Below are 19,526 nucleotides of genomic sequence, written 5' to 3' on the forward strand. Positions count from 1 at the left end.
TCTGCAATACAGGCGCCGATATTCGCCATAAAATGAGTTATACGATTAGTAGATTTTTGATATGATGGGCTTGTATTAGCCCTAAATTTGAAAGTATATAAAGGCCAGTTTCACTGTCTTAGAACCGTAGCTACAAGAAATTATGAAAAGTGTTGAATGGTTTACATGGGGAGTTTTTCTGCTACTTTCTGGCTTTGGAGAAGCTGGGAGGATGGGCTTGGGCTTTCAGGAGAAGAATCCAGTTTTCGTAAAGGAAAAACAATCACCATTCTATGCTGTACCTAGTAACTATGAGGAAGTAGAATTCTCAAGTATAGTCGAACCTATGTATTCAGGGATTGCGACGTTTGGTCGTTTGGAGAATGTTGAATGTTTGAGTAAAAGGTCAGAGGACTTTGATATTGCCTTTATAGGAATGCCTTTCGATACAGGCACTTCTTACCGCCCTGGTGCTCGATTTGGTCCAAGCAGTTTGCGTGAAGGATCTCGACGCATAAATACTAAATACGGTGCAGTGAATGTACCTCTTGAAATCAATCCTTTCAAATCATGGGCAAAGCTTGTGGATTGTGGAGATATTCCAGTCACCACGTATGATATTCTTAAAGCTATGGATCAGTTAGAAAGTGCATATTTCCAGCTAATAGCTCGAAAGCCCTCCAGTTTTACTGACCATGATGGATTTGCAAAAAATGATACTGTGCTTCCTCGAGTCCTTTCACTCGGTGGTGACCATACCATTGTCCTTCCCATCTTACGAGCTTTGCATCGTGTTTACGGACAACCTATTTCAGTTATTCATTTCGATAGCCACTTAGACACGTGGGCTCCTGGATTGATTGGCGATGGCGATGAAGCAGATGGAATAAACCATGGTTCTTATTTCTACTTTGCTAGTCAAGAAGGTATTATGAGCAAAGATGCCAACATTCATGCTGGCATTCGTACTCCTATCTCTAGTTTCTCTGACTACGATGATGATGTTGATTGTGGTTTCAAAATCATTGAGGCTCGTGAAATTGATGATTTGGGGATTGATGGTATCGTCAAAAAGATTCGTGACAGAGTTGGTGATAATTTGGTATATTTATCCATTGATATTGATGTGCTTGATCCTGCATTTGCACCCGCTACGGGTACTCCTGAAACTGGCGGTTGGTCATCTAGAGAAATGAGAGCAATTTTACGTGGTTTGCAAGGTCTGAAATTCGTAGGCGCTGACCTTGTCGAAGTAGCTCCCGCTTACGATGTTGCAGAAATAACATCCTTGGCTGGTGCGCAATTGTTATTTGACATTGTATCTATGATGGTGAAATATCCTTTGGTAAAAGAGGCTGATTTATCTCGTTACATGCCAATACATAAATAATTGAAATAACTGGTTTATTTAATATTCAATATTTATATCGACATCATAGATACAGATACAGAAATGAGCATGTTCAAAAAAAATCATTATTCATTATATTATTAACATATCATACGCAAGTATATCGTTAGAGACAGCTGAGCGTCATCTATCTTGTATCACATAAAGTAAAAGACAAATGTAGCAGAAACGGGTTTTCTTAACCACCCAAGAGTGTTTTGTAAATATTTGCAAATGAACCCATTAAAACATCTCATCTCCCTTTTGTTATTTTTGCCATCATTCACCAAAAAATCACTTCTTTTATATAAGCGTAATGTGACGAAAATGCTTCGTCTGAGTGGACGTAGACATTCTATTCAGAAATGATTGAAAAGATACTATAAATTGGTAAACCAAAAATAAAAAGAAGCGTACATAAAATGTAAAAGACCAACCAGGAATAAACTTATCGAATTCAACTTTTTACTTTTAAATATATAATACATCTGTCCTTCAGTGTTTCTTCGGCCTAACAGGCTTTGTATAATCGGCAAGTTTTGACGTTTTCCAGAGATACCATGCTGCTGCAGTACGAAAAGGTGCACATATTTCACTATGCTTAAGAACATACATCTTGGTTGGAATTTTTGGTAATCGGTGTAGATATCGGTATCCATTACGAATACTCAAATCGTCAGCTGGCATAACATCATCACGATTCAACGAAAAGATGAGTAACATTTCTACTGTCCATCTTCCGATTCCTTTAATCTGAGTAAGTCGTTCTATCAATTCTTCATTTGAGAGCCTTTCAGCTTCTTCTTTAGTAGGAATCAAACCGCTGATTGTTGCCTCAGCAATGCTTTTTAATGAATCAATTTTACGAGCTGAAAATCCACAGGCACGCATTATTTCAAAATCCATATCACGAATTTCCTCTGGTGTTGGAAATTGGCCATTGTTAGAAATACTTTTAAAGCGATTGAAAATTGCGTTAGCAGCTTTACTATGCAATTGTTGAGATGCTACCGCACGAATTAATTCTTCATAAGGCTCTTTTTTCTCCATACTTCGATTGGGTCGATAATTACCAACGAGCTTCACGAGCCGTTTCCAATTCTCATCCAATCCAGAAAGATGGATTTCTGCTTTTGTGAGTGAAGTGACTATCTCTTCTTTCTCTTCAATGTCCAAAGTCATAATAGCAAAGATTCAATTGATCAAAAATTTATCACTCATTATGTGCTTTTGACTAAACGGTAAGGGTTTTCATTCCTTAGGAATTGCACTGCAATTCGTTATTTATGTAAGCAAGTCCTAAGCTAAAAAAAAGGAATCTTGAAGCAAATTCAACATTCTTAGATGTAATTTGAAACTTCAATTAAATTTTCATCTGGATCGCGAAAATAAATAGAGAGGATAACTCCTTCAGCTCCAGCCCTTGTAATAGGACCTTCTTCTATGAGAACATTTTGCTTTTTTAAGTGAGCAATGACTTGCTCTAAGGGTGTTTTAGCTATTAGGCAAATATCATTTGACCCAGGAGTCAGTATGTGTGATTTTGGGTCAATCTCATTACCCTTTTGATGCAAGTTGATTTTTTATGACCGAAACCGAGTGCCTTGCGATTGTTTCCAAATGCGATAACCGACATTCCTAATGTGCGCTCATAGAACTCACAGGTGGCTTCTACGTCTTGGACAGTGAAAACAATATGGTGGAAACGATCAATTTATATAATATCTTTTTCCATTAGTTAGTATCAAAGATCTTTTATAGATGTAAAATGTTGTAAAGGAGAGTCAGAGGAAACTAACCACTTCCGTTAAACAAGTAACAACTCTTCGACCTTAGAGTATATGACAGATTAAAGAAATATTGGGCGTTCAATAAGGCATAAAATGGATAAAACGATGGAATAGCTATAAAGAAAGCATAGTGTTTTAAGAATTATTCATCCACCTTACTAAGCTTACTTTCTCTAATTAGCATTGACGTTGAACATAAAGAAGCTTTGCAGTTGTCTTCATAATACAATTGAAGTAACTATACGCCTTAATTTACAATGACAGAAGTATGGAGATGAATATTGTTATATAATCTTAACACGTATAAAATGGATAAATGCGCTATGAAGGGAATGGGATAAACATTAAGTCTTAATTTGTAAAACAGTAGATTAGTAACTGGAATTGTTCTCAATATACCTTTTATAGCATTTCAAAAGTAACTTCAAAGATAAAAAATATCACAAAAGTTATCAAACTCCAACTTTGAGGAAGCTTTTGATAGCTTAAGGGTATGCTTTTGAATTTAAAACATTACTTTTGTTAAATCTCCATTGCGAGATTTTGTCGAATATTTCATCCGGATCACAATTATCTAAACTGTTCTACGTGACTTTTAGCGCTAAAGTCATATTCTATGTATTACGAATCTTTATTGATCAATGAAGCTTCTTAAAGCCGTTATAAGTTGATTTATCAACCATTTCAAAGCTTCTGGTGAAGATTTTGGCCCGACATTATGTGTAGCTCCCGGTATGATGCCGCTTAAGGAACTATTAGAAGTTGTAGGACGAATTGATTCGCGAAATCGGTTCAGTAATTGTGCTTTATCAGTTGATGGCGAGACGAACTCGTCCCTTTCCGACATAAGCAGTATCAACTGACTATGTGCTGTGGAGCCGGAGATTTCTTTGAGATTACCAAAAGTTTTAGCGAAATCATCGGCGCTCAGGTCAGAGGAGAAAAAGTCATCATTTCCGCGGACATCTGTCAAGTCAATGCATCGATTTGCAGATGTCGGAACTTCACCAAAAAAATTCTCTACCTTGCTTCTAGGTAAAACATCATTTCCTAGTCCTTTGTCAAGATATTCTGCTTTAACCCAGTCAACCAATTCCTTTGTTTTTTCTTTCCCGTTAAATTGATACGCGGCTTCTCTATCCGATACTGGAGCTTGTGCTATTCCGGCGATTAAGTAGTTTGGAAGAATGGACTGTGTAAGATAGTATAGTACATTCTGCGATCCCGTGGAATGTCCCATCAAAACGATTTTGCGAGTAGAAAAGTCCGCGCCTCCAATGTGCAAAAAATAGTCCACTGCCTTGTGTAAATCCTCGTCATCTCGTTTCAAACTTCCCGTTCCCCATCCTATATACGAGGACTGAGTTTGAACCTGTACAATACTCCAACCAATTTCATCTAATGGATTGACCAGTTCTTGAACATATGGTACTGTCAAAAGACCATCGCCAAGTCCCCCGACAAATAACAATAATGATCGAGTTACGTTGGATGTAAGTGTAACGTTACTTTTTCCAACTAGCTCGAAAGCAACAAGCCTTTCTGTGTACTCATGGAGAATACCAGGATGCGAGGCTGACATCGTGCAATAAATAAAAGAATCAAATTTTTAGATGTTGAAAGTTGAATAATTTTCGCCTAACCTTACAAAGTAGATATTCATACGATGCTCAAATACGAGATATGAGCAAGGATTATATCTTATCCATTATCAGCAAAACAACAACTAAGCTCACTATTTTGATCGCGTGCTTTATAATATAATTACAATCCGGTTTACAATCAAGTTTAAGATATGATTATAGAAATCTCATATAGAAGGATTGAATTAGTAAATTTAGGTATTGAAGCTTGGAGTTGATTGTACAAAAGTTAATCAATTCAAGAGTTTAAGGCGTTCGAAACTATTTGCTTAGTATTTTCCAAAAATTATTGTTTATAGATCATTCAGCTACTATAAAGTACGAATTTTGCAATTCCTTCTTTTGCTTTTGCTTTATGTAGCTTTCCATAAACCACTATGGATTTCAAATAATGATGGTCGCAGTTGGAACGAATTCACAAACCCAGCTTGGTAAAATGATTAATGAGAAAGAGATATATCGCTCTAAATGAAAGTTGGATAACATTATTACTAGCAGAAAAGTGGATATGTGCGATAATACAAGTTTAAAGATGCATACAATGGCAATTAACGATTTGAGTGGTGTCAATTTTGATTTGTATGATGTATCCAATCGAAAAAGATTGAGTAAGTTATATCTTGTACTGAACATCATAAAATTGCAATTAGACGAAAATACAGTAAACGTTTATCTACTCACTACAATTACTACTACTGAGAGAATACATTACAATAAACCTTTTCACAACAGTGACCACATAACTAAACAAAAGTGATTTTTATTTTCACATAGAATAAATTATGTAAGACGATAAACGACTACAATTAACCAGGAGTTTCAAGACCGTGTTTGAGATAACTTATCTAAAGGGATTAGCTTTTCGCAGCAAATCGCATTAACAGGAGAGTTTCATACGTAAAGACCCGTCTTTTTCGTCAATTAATAGGGATCAAAAAACGAGAGAATTTAAGCAAAGTATTGAAGGAACTTGACACCGATGTCTCCAACAACTTGGGTCTGAGTGGGCAAAGTACCGTTGGGGAAAGAGTTCAAGGTAGTGTTCAAAGCACTTGCAAAGGTGAAGGCAGGCTCAACGAGAGGGCTGTAACCAGAAGTGAAAGTAGCGACACATTGTCCATAAATATAGAAGGGACCATAGTTGGGGAAAGCGGAAAGGGGAGCATACTTCCAGCTCTCGATGGTGCTAGCCAACTTGTAGCAGTCGCTCTTGGTTTGAGTGTCAATGAAAAGGGTGGCATTAGCAGCACCGGTGGTGTTGCTGCTGATCTCGTTGAGGCTATGAGCAATATAGGTTCCCCATCCGAGTTCATCAACAGTCCAGTTCTTTCCGAACAAGCTAACAATGCTAGTCAAGTCGTACTCGTAGCTGTATTTGGCCCAGAGAGCCAATGTACCAACCAAAGCGTCAGGAACGACCTCCTTGGTAGGGTTAACATCATCGAAGGCAGTGAAGGCAGCAGCGAATTCGATCAAGTCACCCTTCTCCAAAGCGCTGACAGCAGTGCACCAGTCACGAGAGGTACGATTGTTAATACCGTATTGAGTATCGATAATCTCGACACCTAAAGCGGTGTCAAAGAGTTCATTGGCAATATCCCAGTGGTGAATAGGACCATTAAGACGGAACTTGAGAGCATCACGAACCTTAGAGAAAGTACCCCTAGTAGTCCTGTTGAAACGGGTGTCAGGGGAAAGAGGGCCACTGGTGTAGCAAGAAGTGTTGGTGTAGCTAACAACCAAGGTGTTATCAGGAGTGGGAACACTTGAGTTAGAAGCGTTGGCACCATAAGCGGTGGTGAGGGAACCCAAGGAGAGGGCACCCAACAAGGTCCAAACGAATGACTTCATTGAATTGATTGAAAAAAAAAAAAAAGAGAGAGAGAGAAAGCGAAAATTAAAATAATAAAAATAAAAAACTTATTATGTCTAGAAAGACCGTTTAACTAGTAACGACTGCGTTTAATAGGGACGGATGTTTTTAGCCACCAAAGTGTTAGCAAAATCCCTTTACTTTTTGAGCAATTTCGAAATTGCAATACTTTTCCTTGTCCTAATTGAACAATGCAAGCATCATGACCAGCCTTCCTATATATATCGTTTCCGCAGAACTTCCGGACTTTTCACAATTTGTGTATGATTCTTCCGTGATCCGCAGCCGACTATTCGCATCAGTTCTAAGAACATTGTTGCTCAGCCGTCCACCTATCTTCCATACGCTAGAAAAATAGTGAAACTTTTGCAGGCTTAGACATGGGGCAATGGCCACATTCCATACGAAAATAGAATCATCTGGTTCTTGAACTGCATATCCGTGAGGGCCAACTTTTGGTATTTTTCAACACAGGATGGATTGGAAGAGGCTTTGTGTTTCCAGGATTTATTTTTAACAGTATTCATTTTTTTTCAATTGATCGTTTTTTCTCTCAAAAGCCATGAACTGCCGGTTAGGCTAGACAGGCGACTGCTTATTTTAAATTTAGGTTATCACATTTTCCTTTAGAAATTCTTTTTATTTATTTATTTTATTTATTATTATTTTTTTATTTTTTTAACAATAAATCTTTGCTATGAATCCCAGAAGATGAATTTTGTATAAAGAAAAATTGTTTAAATAAAATTTTGGAATTCTTTTTTGTATTATTAGAAATTATTGTTGTAGTGTTTTTTACTGGAATTTTTTTTTTTTTTTTTTTTTTTTTTTTTTAATTGTTAAATATTTTTTTCACCACTTTTTTTTTATATCATACAAGGCAACTTAGGTGGGAGGTTTTTAATGGATTTTATTTTATTTTATATCATTGTATACTTATTTATTCTTCAGTATCATTTTTCGCATTACAGCAAAAACATAGTAATAAGTTAGTTGTATTGTATATGTATATACTTTTTGAAATATACCCATATTCAATATACAAACTCTTTAATATGATCGACGCTTACATTTTTATTTGCACCTCCTAGCTTGTTGCCTCTATATTATTATTTATATACCCTTTTGTTAATACAATTACTAGTAATGAATGAATTGGTGAAATTATTTTACTGTAATGTGTACAAGGTATACGGTGCTATGTAAATATACAATGATTTTGTAAAACTATGGGGTTTATTTCCATACATATGGTTTCATGATATCTTACAAAAAAACATATCGACTCCATATACTTACTTCATGTTTTTTGGGTCACTGTTTTGATTACTTTATTTACGATTTTTGCAAACCCATTTCTAATTCATCCTTGCTTGGAAAACCAACCTGTATACTGCACCATCAGTAAACTGTACTATCATGAATAGTAGCGTAATCGAACATATATATTACCACATATAATTCGTCAGTCCTGGATACAACGGCCCGCTATGGGTAAAGCCTAAAAACGCCCCCTTTCTCGAGAACACCCTAGAACCACAGTTGCCGAACGTCCTATACTGTAGTAAAATTTAATAGCGGCAACCTTTTTTTACACACTGTGTTAGAATGCAGAATGTTTATTTAAAAAATTTAATACAACTGGCTACTATATATAAATAGGGAATTGTTCAGAAAATAATTTACTTTCAGTAATTTTTTTAGCAGAGGACAAGATATATCGAGGTAATAAATTGTAATTTGATATATGTTTGCTTAACACTGTTAGACAAATGTAGAATTTACACGCGGTTCGCATAATAAGTATATTGAAAATGGATTTAATTACCTTATCTTTTTTTTTAAAAAAAAAAAAAAAAGATGTGCTAAATAGACTCGATGCCGAATCCCAACATTTTTGGTGAATTTATTTACAGTCGTTGAATTGTAAATACAAAGCAAAATAATTTAATGAGCCAAATGCACATTTATATATGATAAAGAGAGTATTAAATACTTAATAAATTTTTAAATGAAACTGAATAACTAATTAACGGAAAACAAGGATGAAGCATGCAATTGAATATAAACAAATACTAATTACTTCTTAAAGTAGCTTCTTCAACTTGATTTTCAATTTCAGTCTTGTTAACTTACAATTTTTAATAGCTCATAAATTTTATGCAACATTTGTATTGAGAAACGATGTAATCAATAGCACAAAAAAATAAAACTATAAAGCCCTAGTCAGGGTCTAATTTTCATGTCTTTTTACTCATCTGCAATCTTCACGATGGTCTTACCCGAGTTCTTTCCTTGAAGCATGCCAATAAATGCCTCCGGCGCAGACTCAAGACCATCATAAACATCGCACTTGTACTTTATTTTTCCTTCAGCAATCAACTTGGGCATTTCCTCAAAGTACTGCTCCTGGTATTGTGGCAAGATATTAGCGACAATGAAGCCCTGTATTGTGAGACTTTTGACAAGTACCATACCCAAATTCTTCACCCTATAAGGATTAGGATTGTTGTATTGACTAATGGCACCACAAAAAATGATCCGGCCCTGTAAATTCATATTCTCGAGTACTGCATCCATTGTTTCACCTCCAACATTCTCAAAGTAGATATCTATACCTTTAGGACACAAACGTGGTAGTGCTTTAAATGGACTCTCTTTCTTGTAATTGAATACACTGTCATAACCCGAGTCTAAGCATATTTTGAACTTCTCGTCACTACCTACGCTGCCCACTACATGCAATCCCATAGCTTTAGCCAATTGTCCTGCCATCTGCCCTACTGCTCCTGAAGCCGCAGATATGTAAATAGTCTCACCAGCCTTTGGTTTGCCAATATGCTTTAAACCACAATAGGCCGTCTGACTGGGCATACCGAGTGATCCGACAAAGTCAATCAAAGGGAGTTTATATGGATTGTTGATGGGTTGAAGGAAACCAAGTGCTTGTTTACTCACAAACGTATATTCCTCCCATCCACTAACAAAAACAACATCCATTCCTGGCTTGTACTGGTCGAGTGTCGATTTGACTACTTTGGCGACTGTAGAGTTATAAAACGGTTTTCCCAATTCCAAAGGCGGAATATACGATGCATGCTTTGGTGATTGCATACGCATACGAAGGTAAGGATCAACAGAGGTATAAATGTTCTTTAAAAGAACAGGCGTTTCTTCGTCAACTTGCGCATTCTCCAAATCGAATTCCCTTTTTTCAAAAGCTAAGTGTTCTCCTATAACAGGATATCCAGCTGTAGAATCAAGATATTTTTTAATAATTACAGCGTTGTTTGATACCATCTTCGCTAAGTTAGGACAATGTTAAATCTATAGCGCAAACAAAAATAAGTGATTTGGGCCAGAATTGAGTGAGTTACAATTTATAGTCTTCTGCTGCTTATGTAAGATGAGTATTTGATCATCGTGACAGTTTGTGAATGCTCGGATTTGTGAGATCTACGGAATTATTGGCGATATCCAACGCTTTAAAATTTAAAACATATTTTACAAGTAAATATAAAGAATGTTTTGAAGTGCGAAATTGAGATTTAAATGAATGCTGTTAACTTATAATTCACCCAACGCTGAGTGTTGTTCAGGTTCATTTTTTACTCGTTACTTACATTTTGTGTAATAAGTCAAGGAACAACGATATTCCACGTGTTGATAGGTATTTGTTAGGTATCCTTTTGGAAACAATAGTTAGTCCTTACTAAAATAAGCTAATATATCAACTCGCCAACTTCGATTTTCCTTTCATAAAAACTGTAACGAATTTTTGTATAGGCATCAGCACTTAAATATCCTCTAGCGGCATCTATATGGCAATAGCAATAGCATCTACCACACTACTCATAAAATCTTGAATTGTAATTACGCTGTGTTACAGACGTACTACCTCGTATCATCTTAGCTTTACAGTTTTACTTTGCGATCTACTCTACCATTACTGATGAGCCCTGTATCATAGACAAATACAATACCCGTTTGCAGCTTGAAAACAAATAAATAACAAAACTAATTTTATTAAAGGTAAACAAAATGACTATTATAGACCTAAAAAATCCTTTATAGGTTTCTCGTCTAGAATATAGATAAATTGGAATCCCAGAACCCCGGGTATCGAATAAATAAAAAAAAAAAACGATGTTGGCTTTAAAATCCGTGTAATCTTTTTCTCTAAAGATGTTACGCAAAACCAACAGTAAGAGATCTAATCTGGAACAAAACGAGCAGCCAACCTTTTCCAAGGCGTTTTGTGTATGATATAGTAAAGAGCAATTGCAGCTCCAAGATTAAAAGCTGTGTAGCCGATCATAATGCAAAAATTTCGCCATTTATGGTTGTAGTGGTAGCCAAAGCCCACCATGAGTTCGTCCGCATTTTTATAAGGACAGTACTGGCAACTAGAATAAGCTTCTGGATTATATACAATCCCATGGCCACTAGAATTTAAAAAGCTACTGAAATATTCTCCACAGCTATAATTCGGTGGGGGATCAACGTAGTGAATTTCAAACTTCTCACAAGTGATTGGAGCGTCATGTAGCACTCCTCCTATCATGCCTTCTAAGAAATACTTGTAGGGACTAAGTGCATCCATCCACTTCCAGAAACCTACAATAACACCCGGCAGTTGAATCATACCATTGAAATACTGAATAAACACGAAAGCAGTACCACTAATGATAGAAGCAGTACCGATACTAGGTGAAATCGTAGCTATACCGATTCCAAGAGTCGTATAGTATAATGTAAATATCATTAACATAAGCCATGCAAATCCACCATAGAAAGGAATGTTATGGTTGAACTCGTAGAAACCACTAGGATAGTACCATCCAAAAAAGAAAAGGGTAGCAAAACAGCAATTAATTACGGCTTCCACCAGAAAGAAAGCGATTATAAATGCCGTTCGAGAATAAATAGCAGTGTTCTGCTCATATTGCTCATAAATGCTTCTAAAATATATAAATTTGGGTTGTAAACCATTCATCGTCGATGTGGATGCTACCGTGAGCATATATGCTGAGAACATCTTATTCTGCGTTTCTTCAACACCAACTCCTTGTTTATAGAATGAAAACCCAATAATAAGACCAGCAACGATATTAAATGCGACCCTAGCTCTTAAAAGAGAACTATCTCGCCAATACGCTACAAAATTTCTCATGGAGATCTTGTATATTTGGAAAAAGAAACTAGTCATAAACCTCGTTTCATTTGGAAAATCATCATCTGTTAATTCTGGGTTGTCCATGATGAAATTGACATGCTCAATTATCTGTTTGTGAGTATTCGTCGAAGCCCATGCACCCGCATAATCAAACTCAGGACCTTGTTTCAAGAATTGAATGCAATGCAAAACAAAATCAGCAGTATCCTTACTGTGTTCATTGGTTCCATGAATACGTTTGAAGTAATTTACAAGTTTCGACAAATCTCTTCCCATAGTATCGTAATATACCGTATTTCCATTGAGATCGAGGATAAGCATCATATCAAATAGCTCCAAAATTCTAGAACTTGGTTGACTAACAGAGCATAAAATAGATAAACCTGATCTGGCCAACTTTTGCAAAATGCACACCAACATCCAAGCAGACTGACTGTCGAGACCATTTGCAGGTTCATCTAGCAGTAAGATTGAACCTGGTCTAGCTGAAAGTTCAACTGCGATACTAAGTAACCTTTTGTGATATAAACTCAAACCTTTACCCATATCACCCACAATAAAATCGGCAACTTCTCCCAATCCAAGAAAGTCAATAACGTATTCAACGTATGCATATTGCTCTGAAAGGCTCCTTTGCTTCGATTGTCGAAGGGCAGCATGCAAACGAAGAGTTTCTCGCACGGTATACTCAGAGATGAATAACGGATTCTTCCGAACATATCCAATTCGCTTTCTAAGGTTCTTTGGATTTTTTAAACCACTCAAAGTTATTTCGCCTTCAACGGATCCAGCTATGCCTCTTTGGGATAGAATACGAAGTAACACAGATTTACCAGATTTATTCTCACCAAGTAAAGCTGTTAAAGTGTTTTTCTTGAGATATCCACTGACATTTGTTAAGATTTGCTTCTTAGAAGTCTTCGTTACCACGGTAAAGTTTAAGTCTCGCCAACATAATACCAGATTATCATTAGTAGAAAGAGTCGTTGAAACGTCGACTTTTTTATTGTCTGGCTCTGTTTGACTAGGTGGCTTATCTTGCGGTTCAATTAGAAAAGACGAAGCAACTTGAGAATAAGATTTCCGCTTTTGAAATTCAGGAATATGAACAGATTCTCTGTCATACCTAATAAAGTTAGCTAGAATCAAACTGCTAGCCAGAATGAAAATAGCAAACCCAAGGATGATACCACAATTTCTCCATAGGAAATCGGCTTTATACTGATAAACAACCTGCAAGTATTGGTAGCCCGAGACAATACTCGTACCAGTTCGGCCAGCCGTGGCAAGACAAAAATTATTTTCTATTGGAGCAGTATCCGGTGCAGGGGCCATAAGAGAACAGGGAATCTCTCTACCGTCAAATTCGTTCAACATAATTGATTCATATCCATAATTTACTGGGTTAGCATAGGCGATCCATCTAAACCACCAACCAATATATTGAACAGGCATAACAGCCCCACAAAAAATAATAAGGACCAAAGCGCCAATACCACCGATTAAAGCAGCAATTTCGGCAGTCGTGGATAGTAGAGCAATAAACCGGAACACAGCAGACATACAGAACGTAATCACAATCGTAAAAAGATAGAATATAAAGAAAGATCTAGCATTTCTCTTAAGGTCGGATAAAAAATACACAATAATGTCGTACATGGTGACAACCACAATACGCATAGGAAACTCAACGAGACTGGAACCCATCAATGCTGCAGACGGATGATATAAAGATTGGACACGATGCTCCTTAAACAGCGATTTTTTCAAAAAAATGATGTCCACTTCAGACATTGTCTGAATGGCTGTAAAAACAATAGCATTCGACAACACACTGCCGCGTGAGTACAATTCACTTGACTCGTTTCTTAAATTATAAAAAAGAGAGCCAAGCATAAGTGCCTGAAAAACATAAGTGAAAACGAAAGTAGCAATATACGAGTAATCATGAAGGTATTGAAAAAAAGTCACCTTAGCGGTAGCAAATACCTGAAGTCTATAGGGAATAAGGCATGGATTGGAATTAAGCCATCTTAAGAATTTTTGTAAACGTGTTTGATCAAATTTGGCATCTTTAAAGGCGTGGATATCACTATGATTTTCCTCATATCGATCCATAAACTTGATTAGTTTGGCATAATCTTCGCTTCGAAGCCAGCATTCTCTAAATTCGGCAGGAGTCGAAGGAATAAATCCCTGATGCTTTTTATTTATAATACGCATTTCTGGGTATGTCAAAGAGGTGACAAATTCAACAGTAGTGCTATGTTTTGCTGGAATGAAACCAAGATCCAAGAAATATGGCTTTAAACGGCTCGTAGGCCCATAGAATATTTGTTCACCTTCATACATCAAAGTGACCATGTCGAACATATGAAAAATTCTATCAGAAGCTTGACTAACAATGGCTACCAGTGTAGTACCTAGCTTATGTGAAAGCACTTTGATACGCGAAAGGATGTCAATAACGGATATGGAGTCAAAATCACGCATGTTGTTATCCCAGCATTGTATTAGGGGTCGTGCACACATGGTCTGAGCAACATCGACCTTAATCTGATCGCCGGAGTTAAAGACGCGAAGAATTCGATGGTTGTAAAAGTCTCCCAAATCAAATGCATCGCGAATGATTTCGCAAATGCGACGGATATAATGACTTCTCGGGTGATCATATTTTGATGCAGGAAGTCGACAGGAGCAAACAAACTCTAATAAACGTCGGACCGTGATAGTAGCTACTTTGGAATGACCTTCACCACAATAACTCAAGTCAGCTTTAAATTGAGAATGCGCTATTTTGTAATCTAAACCGTCGTAATGAAGCGATCCATTCAACCTCTCATTTTCTTCTACAATACCACACAAAGCCTTTAGCAGTGTGGACCCACCGGATCCTTCATGGCCCAACACCAGTAATGATGAACCGGGCTGCAGATAACCATCAAATCCTTTAACCAAAGGGATGATGTCGCGTTTAGGACCCGTTCGAAATATAATATTGATGGGGTGTAGTAATTGCGCAAAGAATGATCGAATTTGAAATTTCGGGTTGAAGGCACCTTCGACGGTGAAATTTCGCATGCAAAATCCTGATGTCCGACCTGTCAAGTGCAGTTCATTGAGGACTTCTAAGTATTCTTCAACTTTCTGCTCAAACTTATCAGGACACTTGGTGTTTTTGCTGTTAGGATCATCCAAATCACCTTTCCCTTTTTCTTGTTCACTCATGCCACAGTGCAAACAATTGTATGTGTTTCAAAAGAGTGTCAAACCTTTAAATCCTTCTAATTACAACCTTCAATGGTAGCCATAAGTAGTATGAAGAAAGCAAAAATTTTTTAAAGACAATCGATCGTGACGTTGCTAACTCGGGTTTGCCCTTATACTATTTGTTGCGTAGATCGTAGTTTGTCACCTGGTTATATCAATACAGCAATTTCTTGCATTCGATAATTGGATAAGCTGAAGGAATCCATTATACAAGTTCCTTGTTTACAAGAAAAATTGTGAAGATACTTTAGTTTTACCTTACTTCAAGGATTCCTGATTAATACCTTTGCTTTTACATCTTCAAGCTTTCGCTAGTAAATATGGTTTGCACCACATCATACTACTTTTAAGATAATTAGCGAATTCGGACGACAAAAAATTTTATCGCTATACAGATTTAACGGCGACGAAGCAGGTTTAATAGTATGTGTAAATTTGTTTAATGCGTTTGAAAGATCAACGGTAAATTTTACGTTAAATACATAAACATCCATCTTTACGCAGCGGTGCTATCTGATGGGTTGTGTAGAAAAAGTAGTTTATTTATTGAATTGACTAACAATGACTGTAAGTTTATTCCATATACTACAAGCATCTCGAGAGTTGCTAGATGCAACAAACTAGACTGTTAATTAGTGCTCGGTTCCTGGATTGCCGGTGAAAAATCGGGTGAAGCGAGAGCGACTACAAAGTAAGATTCCAGCTGTTGGCAAATGCACCAGAGGAAGTAATGTTCTGTAGACCGGTAATTAGCAATTCCTCAGTATCGTTAGAGTACTGGAAGGAGGAGACGTTTTGTCCATTCAAGGTGATTGAACTAGGGGATTCAGTGAGACCAAGGATCGTTACGTTGGCCAAGGGTTGGCTAACTTCGTAGCTGCCAGTTGGAACGGCACTCAAAACACCATCACTAAATGTGAAGCTAACGGAAAGTGTAGCGTTTAGCTCAATGGAAACACCATCATCAAGGTAAAGCTCACCAGTAGCAGAACCATCTCTATCCAAAGCGACGAGGAGGTTGAATGGATTTTGACGACTTTCATAAGTAGTGAGCGAAGGTTGTTGCATGGGAAGAACACTACCACCACGAATAGCGACATTGATGTGTTCCAAAGGAGCGTACAGAGTAACATTTTCGTTGTATTGACGAACAATTTCAGTGTGGTTGTACCAGTCATACCATACAGTGCTGTTGTCACCAGGGAAAACACCTTGAACGTATTCAACATTAGGCTCCAAGACAGGTGTCACCAATAGAGAGTCGCCTACCATGAATTGACGGTCAACGTCTGCTAGAGTAGGATCGTTGGGGAATTCAACGAACAAAGCACGTAGGGCAGGTGTGCCATCTTGGGATGCCTTAGCCATGATAGTATACCAGTAAGGGAGTAAAGAATAACGAATGTACATAGCACGACGTGAGGCCTCAGCAACAGAAGACCATGTGTAGGGCTCTTGTGAGATTTGGTAAATGTTGTTATGATTTCTATAGAATGGCGAAAAAGCACCCATAGCCATCCAACGAGAGCAAAGTTCTTCATCTGAATCACCAAGGAAACCACAAACATCAGCTCCTACCATTGGAATACCCATCATGTTAAAAACGATCATTCCAGAAATGGAGAAGAACATGTTAGACCATAGAGAATGATTATCACCCAACCAATGTGCACCATAGACTCCAGATCCCAAGAAGGTAGAACGACTCAAGATAAAGGGTCGTTCATTAGGAGAAATTTGGGTTAGAGCTGCGTATGAGACCTTTGTCTCACCATAACCATACATGTTGAAAATATCGTAACGTTGGGTTCCATCATGAGTGGTCGCATTGGGGCTTACAATGTGATTGGCAATATCATGATTTCCTTGTTCATTGTTAATAGCATAAGGGGGCCAGTCAATGTTGTAATCTGGCTTCAAACCTAATGGAGTAGCAGTTGGTGAAACAATTTGGAACACCGATGATGTTGCAGTGGCATAGTAGTTGCTAAGTGAAGCACTGTAAGCAGAACTATACTCAGTCACATTGGAAACGTTAAATCCTTCTGGGATGGAATACTGCTTTGAAATTCCGGTCAAGGGCTCTGCAGGGTTTAAGTCAATCATAGCACTCCCACAAGAGCCCACGCAGAACGAAGAGGGTTCGTTCATATCAGTCCAAATTCCACTGAATGGAACAGTACCATTCGATCCAAAAGCATAAGTAAGGTTGATAAGACAGTCTTTCCAATAGTCAACCACATCGGGATTGGTGAAATCAGGGAAAGCAGTGAATCCTGGCCAAACCGCACCAATGTAGATACTTCCATTAGGATTTTTTAAGAAAATGTCCTTTTCAACGCCTGCATAGTATGGATAATAAGAGTCGTCAGTGTGATTGTAGGGGTTTGCGGCATAAATCGCAGCATCAATGATTGGAACGTAATGCTGATGATTGCTTACCAAATCACTGAAAAATGTTTGCATATCTGACTTTGAATAAGAAACAGGGTCAACGGTAAAATCTCTATATTTCTCCATGTAATCAATATCAGACCAAAAGGTTTCCACTGGAATGTCTGCATCAATGTAATTTTGACGAACGTCCATGATTTCTGTGATATTTGTGTAACCCCAACGACATGAGTGGTAACCCAATGTCCAATATTGATGCATAGCAGGCTTTCCAATGGATTGAACGAATTGCTTGACAGTCTCCTTGGGACTCTCAGTGCTACCACTGTATACAAAAAGGTCGATAACACCACCGATCATTCGATACTGAAGATAATCTTGGCGCAAAAGAACATCCATTCCATTAGCTGTAAGCATAAGAACACCATGAGAAGAAGAAGTATAAGTGGTTTCGTTCAAAGTTGAATTTATACCATCCGCCTTGTATCTTTGTTCTAAATAGTATGGATGACTTCCGTACATGTTTTGGTCCACGGGGCTAGGTTCATCATTAGCCCAAAAGGTACGGGTTAAGTTATTTCCCAGACGTAAACCATGGATGGTTTCAGCGAGACCATAAAGATTATAATTTTCAACCATATTAGTAGTTAACTCAATATACTGATCTTCGAAAACCAATTTCTGTCCGCGTGTATCAAATAAAACTTCACCATCGCTCTTACGTGTAACCCAAAATTCGAAAGGATTGGCATTGTACGAAAAGTTGTACAGAAGGTTTGTGTTATTGTAAGAAGGTGAATATAAGGGAGCATCCCAAAGATCTTTCCTACTGGTAAATTGGAATTGAGTGTTATTAGCGTCTTTGATTGATATATGAACTCGGTCGGCTTCCTCATATGTGACGTTGAGGAACAACAATGGGTAATCAGTACCATAGGCATAGCAAGGCTCGCCGAGTAGTGCGAGATAGGCAGTAACGCCATTTTGTGACTCAGATATGTTAACAGCTTGATATCCTTGACAATTTACACCGCGATATGGGTCATATACGGATAAGCGTTGAGGGATACCATTGGTAGGGATAGTGACATTGCGATCACCAATGACATTGAAAGTTTGGTAGACGTTACCGACAGCAATCGAGATTGCTGAAAACAGAGCAGTTAAAAATAGAGATTGGTAGGCAGTAGAAATCATCATCGTTAAAAAAAAACAAAAAAGAGATCAAAAAGTTTTAAGAAAAATCAAAGTACCAACTAAAAAGAATCGTAGAGAAAAAGAATGGAAAAGATTAACCAAAAAGGCAATTTGGCAATAGAAGGGCGGTTTAAAGAGGCGAAATCGTAAAGAAAAGGAGGGTTTTAAGAGACAGACAAAAAATTAAGCAAGAACTACAACAATAGAATTGTAGACTTTCTTGTCCAAGTTTTTTTTTCAATATAAATAAAAAGTTATATATATATATGTGTGTGTGTATGTATATATATAGTAAGTTAGGAAAGAAAAGCTCTTTCACGAAAAGCTTGAAAGGGTTTGTTTAAACGCGCGTTTTAAAAAGGAGCGAAACCCAAAAAAAGGTAAGAGGTAGGATTAACCAATCAAGTCCAAAACGACGTAATTAAGAGCGGCTAAGCGAACCTTATAAAAGTGGGGGAGAAACTTTTGTAGCTTGTGTTACTTAGCACTTTTTGCAAAACGAAGTGTATGTTCGCTTGAAGGTGCAAAGAACGAGGAGGAAGCGAAAAGCCTTGATTAATTGATTTGATGGGTAAAGCCTTTGAAAGCCAAGTCGAATCGAATCAATCTAAAAGCAAAAAAAAAGATAATCAAACCCAACGTTTAGTAACTTTTTTGTAAAAAAAGTAGGGCGATAGGTTGGAAAATGGATCGATTTTCTCGTGGGGATGGAATCAATCGACTCGTTTCTTTTGCAATGTGGGGAGACTTACTAAGGCGGATGTGGGGGGAGGACAAAAAAACAAGTAGCAAAGAATCAAAACTTAACAAAATA

At 37.4% G+C, this 19,526-nt stretch overlaps 7 protein-coding genes, 7 long non-coding RNA genes and 1 pseudogene across 15 annotated transcripts; 6 read left to right on the forward strand and 9 right to left on the reverse strand.

The window, feature by feature from the left end:
• Positions 1-27: 27 nt before the first annotated feature.
• Positions 28-1,489, forward strand: SPOM_SPAPB24D3.03 (agmatinase). Its single transcript, NM_001019416.3, has one exon. It carries the CDS (start codon positions 143-145, stop codon positions 1,367-1,369), a length of 1,227 nt encoding a protein of 408 aa, NP_593990.2. The 5' UTR covers positions 28-142; the 3' UTR covers positions 1,370-1,489.
• Positions 1,020-1,308, reverse strand: SPOM_SPNCRNA.3336. The gene has a single exon (NR_192703.1). It is a non-coding gene; the product is annotated as a non-coding RNA (long non-coding RNA).
• On the reverse strand, positions 1,455-2,591 carry mag1 (DNA-3-methyladenine glycosylase Mag1). Its single transcript, NM_001019417.3, has one exon. The coding sequence runs from the start codon at positions 2,549-2,551 to the stop codon at positions 1,865-1,867; it is 687 nt and encodes a 228-aa protein (NP_593991.1). The 5' UTR covers positions 2,552-2,591; the 3' UTR covers positions 1,455-1,864.
• On the forward strand, positions 1,939-3,354 carry SPOM_SPNCRNA.864. Its single transcript, NR_151247.1, has one exon. It is a non-coding gene; the product is annotated as a non-coding RNA (long non-coding RNA).
• Positions 2,710-3,104, reverse strand: SPOM_SPAPB24D3.05C (annotated as a pseudogene). Its single transcript is given in 3 exon segments — positions 2,710-2,946; positions 2,949-3,080; positions 3,087-3,104. Coding segments are annotated over 3 exon segments (387 nt in total).
• A 65-nt stretch (positions 3,355-3,419) lies between the features above and the next one.
• Positions 3,420-4,827, reverse strand: SPOM_SPAPB24D3.06C (uncharacterized protein). The gene has a single exon (NM_001019418.3). The coding sequence runs from the start codon at positions 4,739-4,741 to the stop codon at positions 3,791-3,793; it is 951 nt and encodes a 316-aa protein (NP_593992.1). The 5' UTR covers positions 4,742-4,827; the 3' UTR covers positions 3,420-3,790.
• A 674-nt stretch (positions 4,828-5,501) lies between these two features.
• On the forward strand, positions 5,502-7,385 carry SPOM_SPNCRNA.865. The gene has a single exon (NR_151248.2). It is a non-coding gene; the product is annotated as a non-coding RNA (long non-coding RNA).
• On the reverse strand, positions 5,566-6,865 carry SPOM_SPAPB24D3.07C (uncharacterized protein). The gene has a single exon (NM_001019419.3). It carries the CDS (start codon positions 6,651-6,653, stop codon positions 5,751-5,753), a length of 903 nt encoding a protein of 300 aa, NP_593993.1. The 5' UTR covers positions 6,654-6,865; the 3' UTR covers positions 5,566-5,750.
• A 588-nt stretch (positions 7,386-7,973) lies between the features above and the next one.
• Positions 7,974-8,412, reverse strand: SPOM_SPNCRNA.3337. Its single transcript, NR_192704.1, has one exon. It is a non-coding gene; the product is annotated as a non-coding RNA (long non-coding RNA).
• SPOM_SPNCRNA.3338 lies at positions 8,375-8,761 on the forward strand. The gene has a single exon (NR_192705.1). It is a non-coding gene; the product is annotated as a non-coding RNA (long non-coding RNA).
• A 38-nt stretch (positions 8,762-8,799) lies between these two features.
• Positions 8,800-10,025, reverse strand: SPOM_SPAPB24D3.08C (NADP-dependent oxidoreductase). Its single transcript, NM_001019420.3, has one exon. The coding sequence runs from the start codon at positions 9,973-9,975 to the stop codon at positions 8,926-8,928; it is 1,050 nt and encodes a 349-aa protein (NP_593994.1). The 5' UTR covers positions 9,976-10,025; the 3' UTR covers positions 8,800-8,925.
• SPOM_SPNCRNA.3339 lies at positions 8,984-11,537 on the forward strand. The gene has a single exon (NR_192706.1). It is a non-coding gene; the product is annotated as a non-coding RNA (long non-coding RNA).
• On the reverse strand, positions 10,681-15,171 carry pdr1 (ABC transmembrane transporter Pdr1). Its single transcript, NM_001019421.3, has one exon. It carries the CDS (start codon positions 15,077-15,079, stop codon positions 10,889-10,891), a length of 4,191 nt encoding a protein of 1,396 aa, NP_593995.1. The 5' UTR covers positions 15,080-15,171; the 3' UTR covers positions 10,681-10,888.
• SPOM_SPNCRNA.3340 lies at positions 11,649-18,841 on the forward strand. The gene has a single exon (NR_192707.1). It is a non-coding gene; the product is annotated as a non-coding RNA (long non-coding RNA).
• On the reverse strand, positions 15,643-18,715 carry agl1 (maltose alpha-glucosidase Agl1; the record flags this gene model as incomplete). The annotated part of the gene is made up of 1 exon (NM_001019422.3): positions 15,643-18,715. One exon carries the CDS (start codon positions 18,713-18,715, stop codon positions 15,806-15,808), a length of 2,910 nt encoding a protein of 969 aa, NP_593996.1. The 3' UTR covers positions 15,643-15,805.
• Positions 18,842-19,526: the final 685 nt, after the last annotated feature.

The sequence above is a fragment of the Schizosaccharomyces pombe genome (assembly GCF_000002945.2).
Source record: "Schizosaccharomyces pombe strain 972h- genome assembly, chromosome: I".
Classification (NCBI taxonomy): Eukaryota; Fungi; Ascomycota; class Schizosaccharomycetes; order Schizosaccharomycetales; family Schizosaccharomycetaceae; genus Schizosaccharomyces; species Schizosaccharomyces pombe.

Bases quoted from the DNA above. Each gene is read 5' to 3' on its own strand.
- SPOM_SPAPB24D3.03 (NM_001019416.3), top strand. From the start codon at position 143: ATGAAAAGTGTTGAATGGTTTACATGGGGAGTTTTTCTGCTACTTTCT.
- mag1 (NM_001019417.3), bottom strand. From the start codon at position 2,551: ATGACTTTGGACATTGAAGAGAAAGAAGAGATAGTCACTTCACTCACA.
- SPOM_SPAPB24D3.06C (NM_001019418.3), bottom strand. From the start codon at position 4,741: ATGTCAGCCTCGCATCCTGGTATTCTCCATGAGTACACAGAAAGGCTT.
- SPOM_SPAPB24D3.07C (NM_001019419.3), bottom strand. From the start codon at position 6,653: ATGAAGTCATTCGTTTGGACCTTGTTGGGTGCCCTCTCCTTGGGTTCC.
- SPOM_SPAPB24D3.08C (NM_001019420.3), bottom strand. From the start codon at position 9,975: ATGGTATCAAACAACGCTGTAATTATTAAAAAATATCTTGATTCTACA.
- pdr1 (NM_001019421.3), bottom strand. From the start codon at position 15,079: ATGAGTGAACAAGAAAAAGGGAAAGGTGATTTGGATGATCCTAACAGC.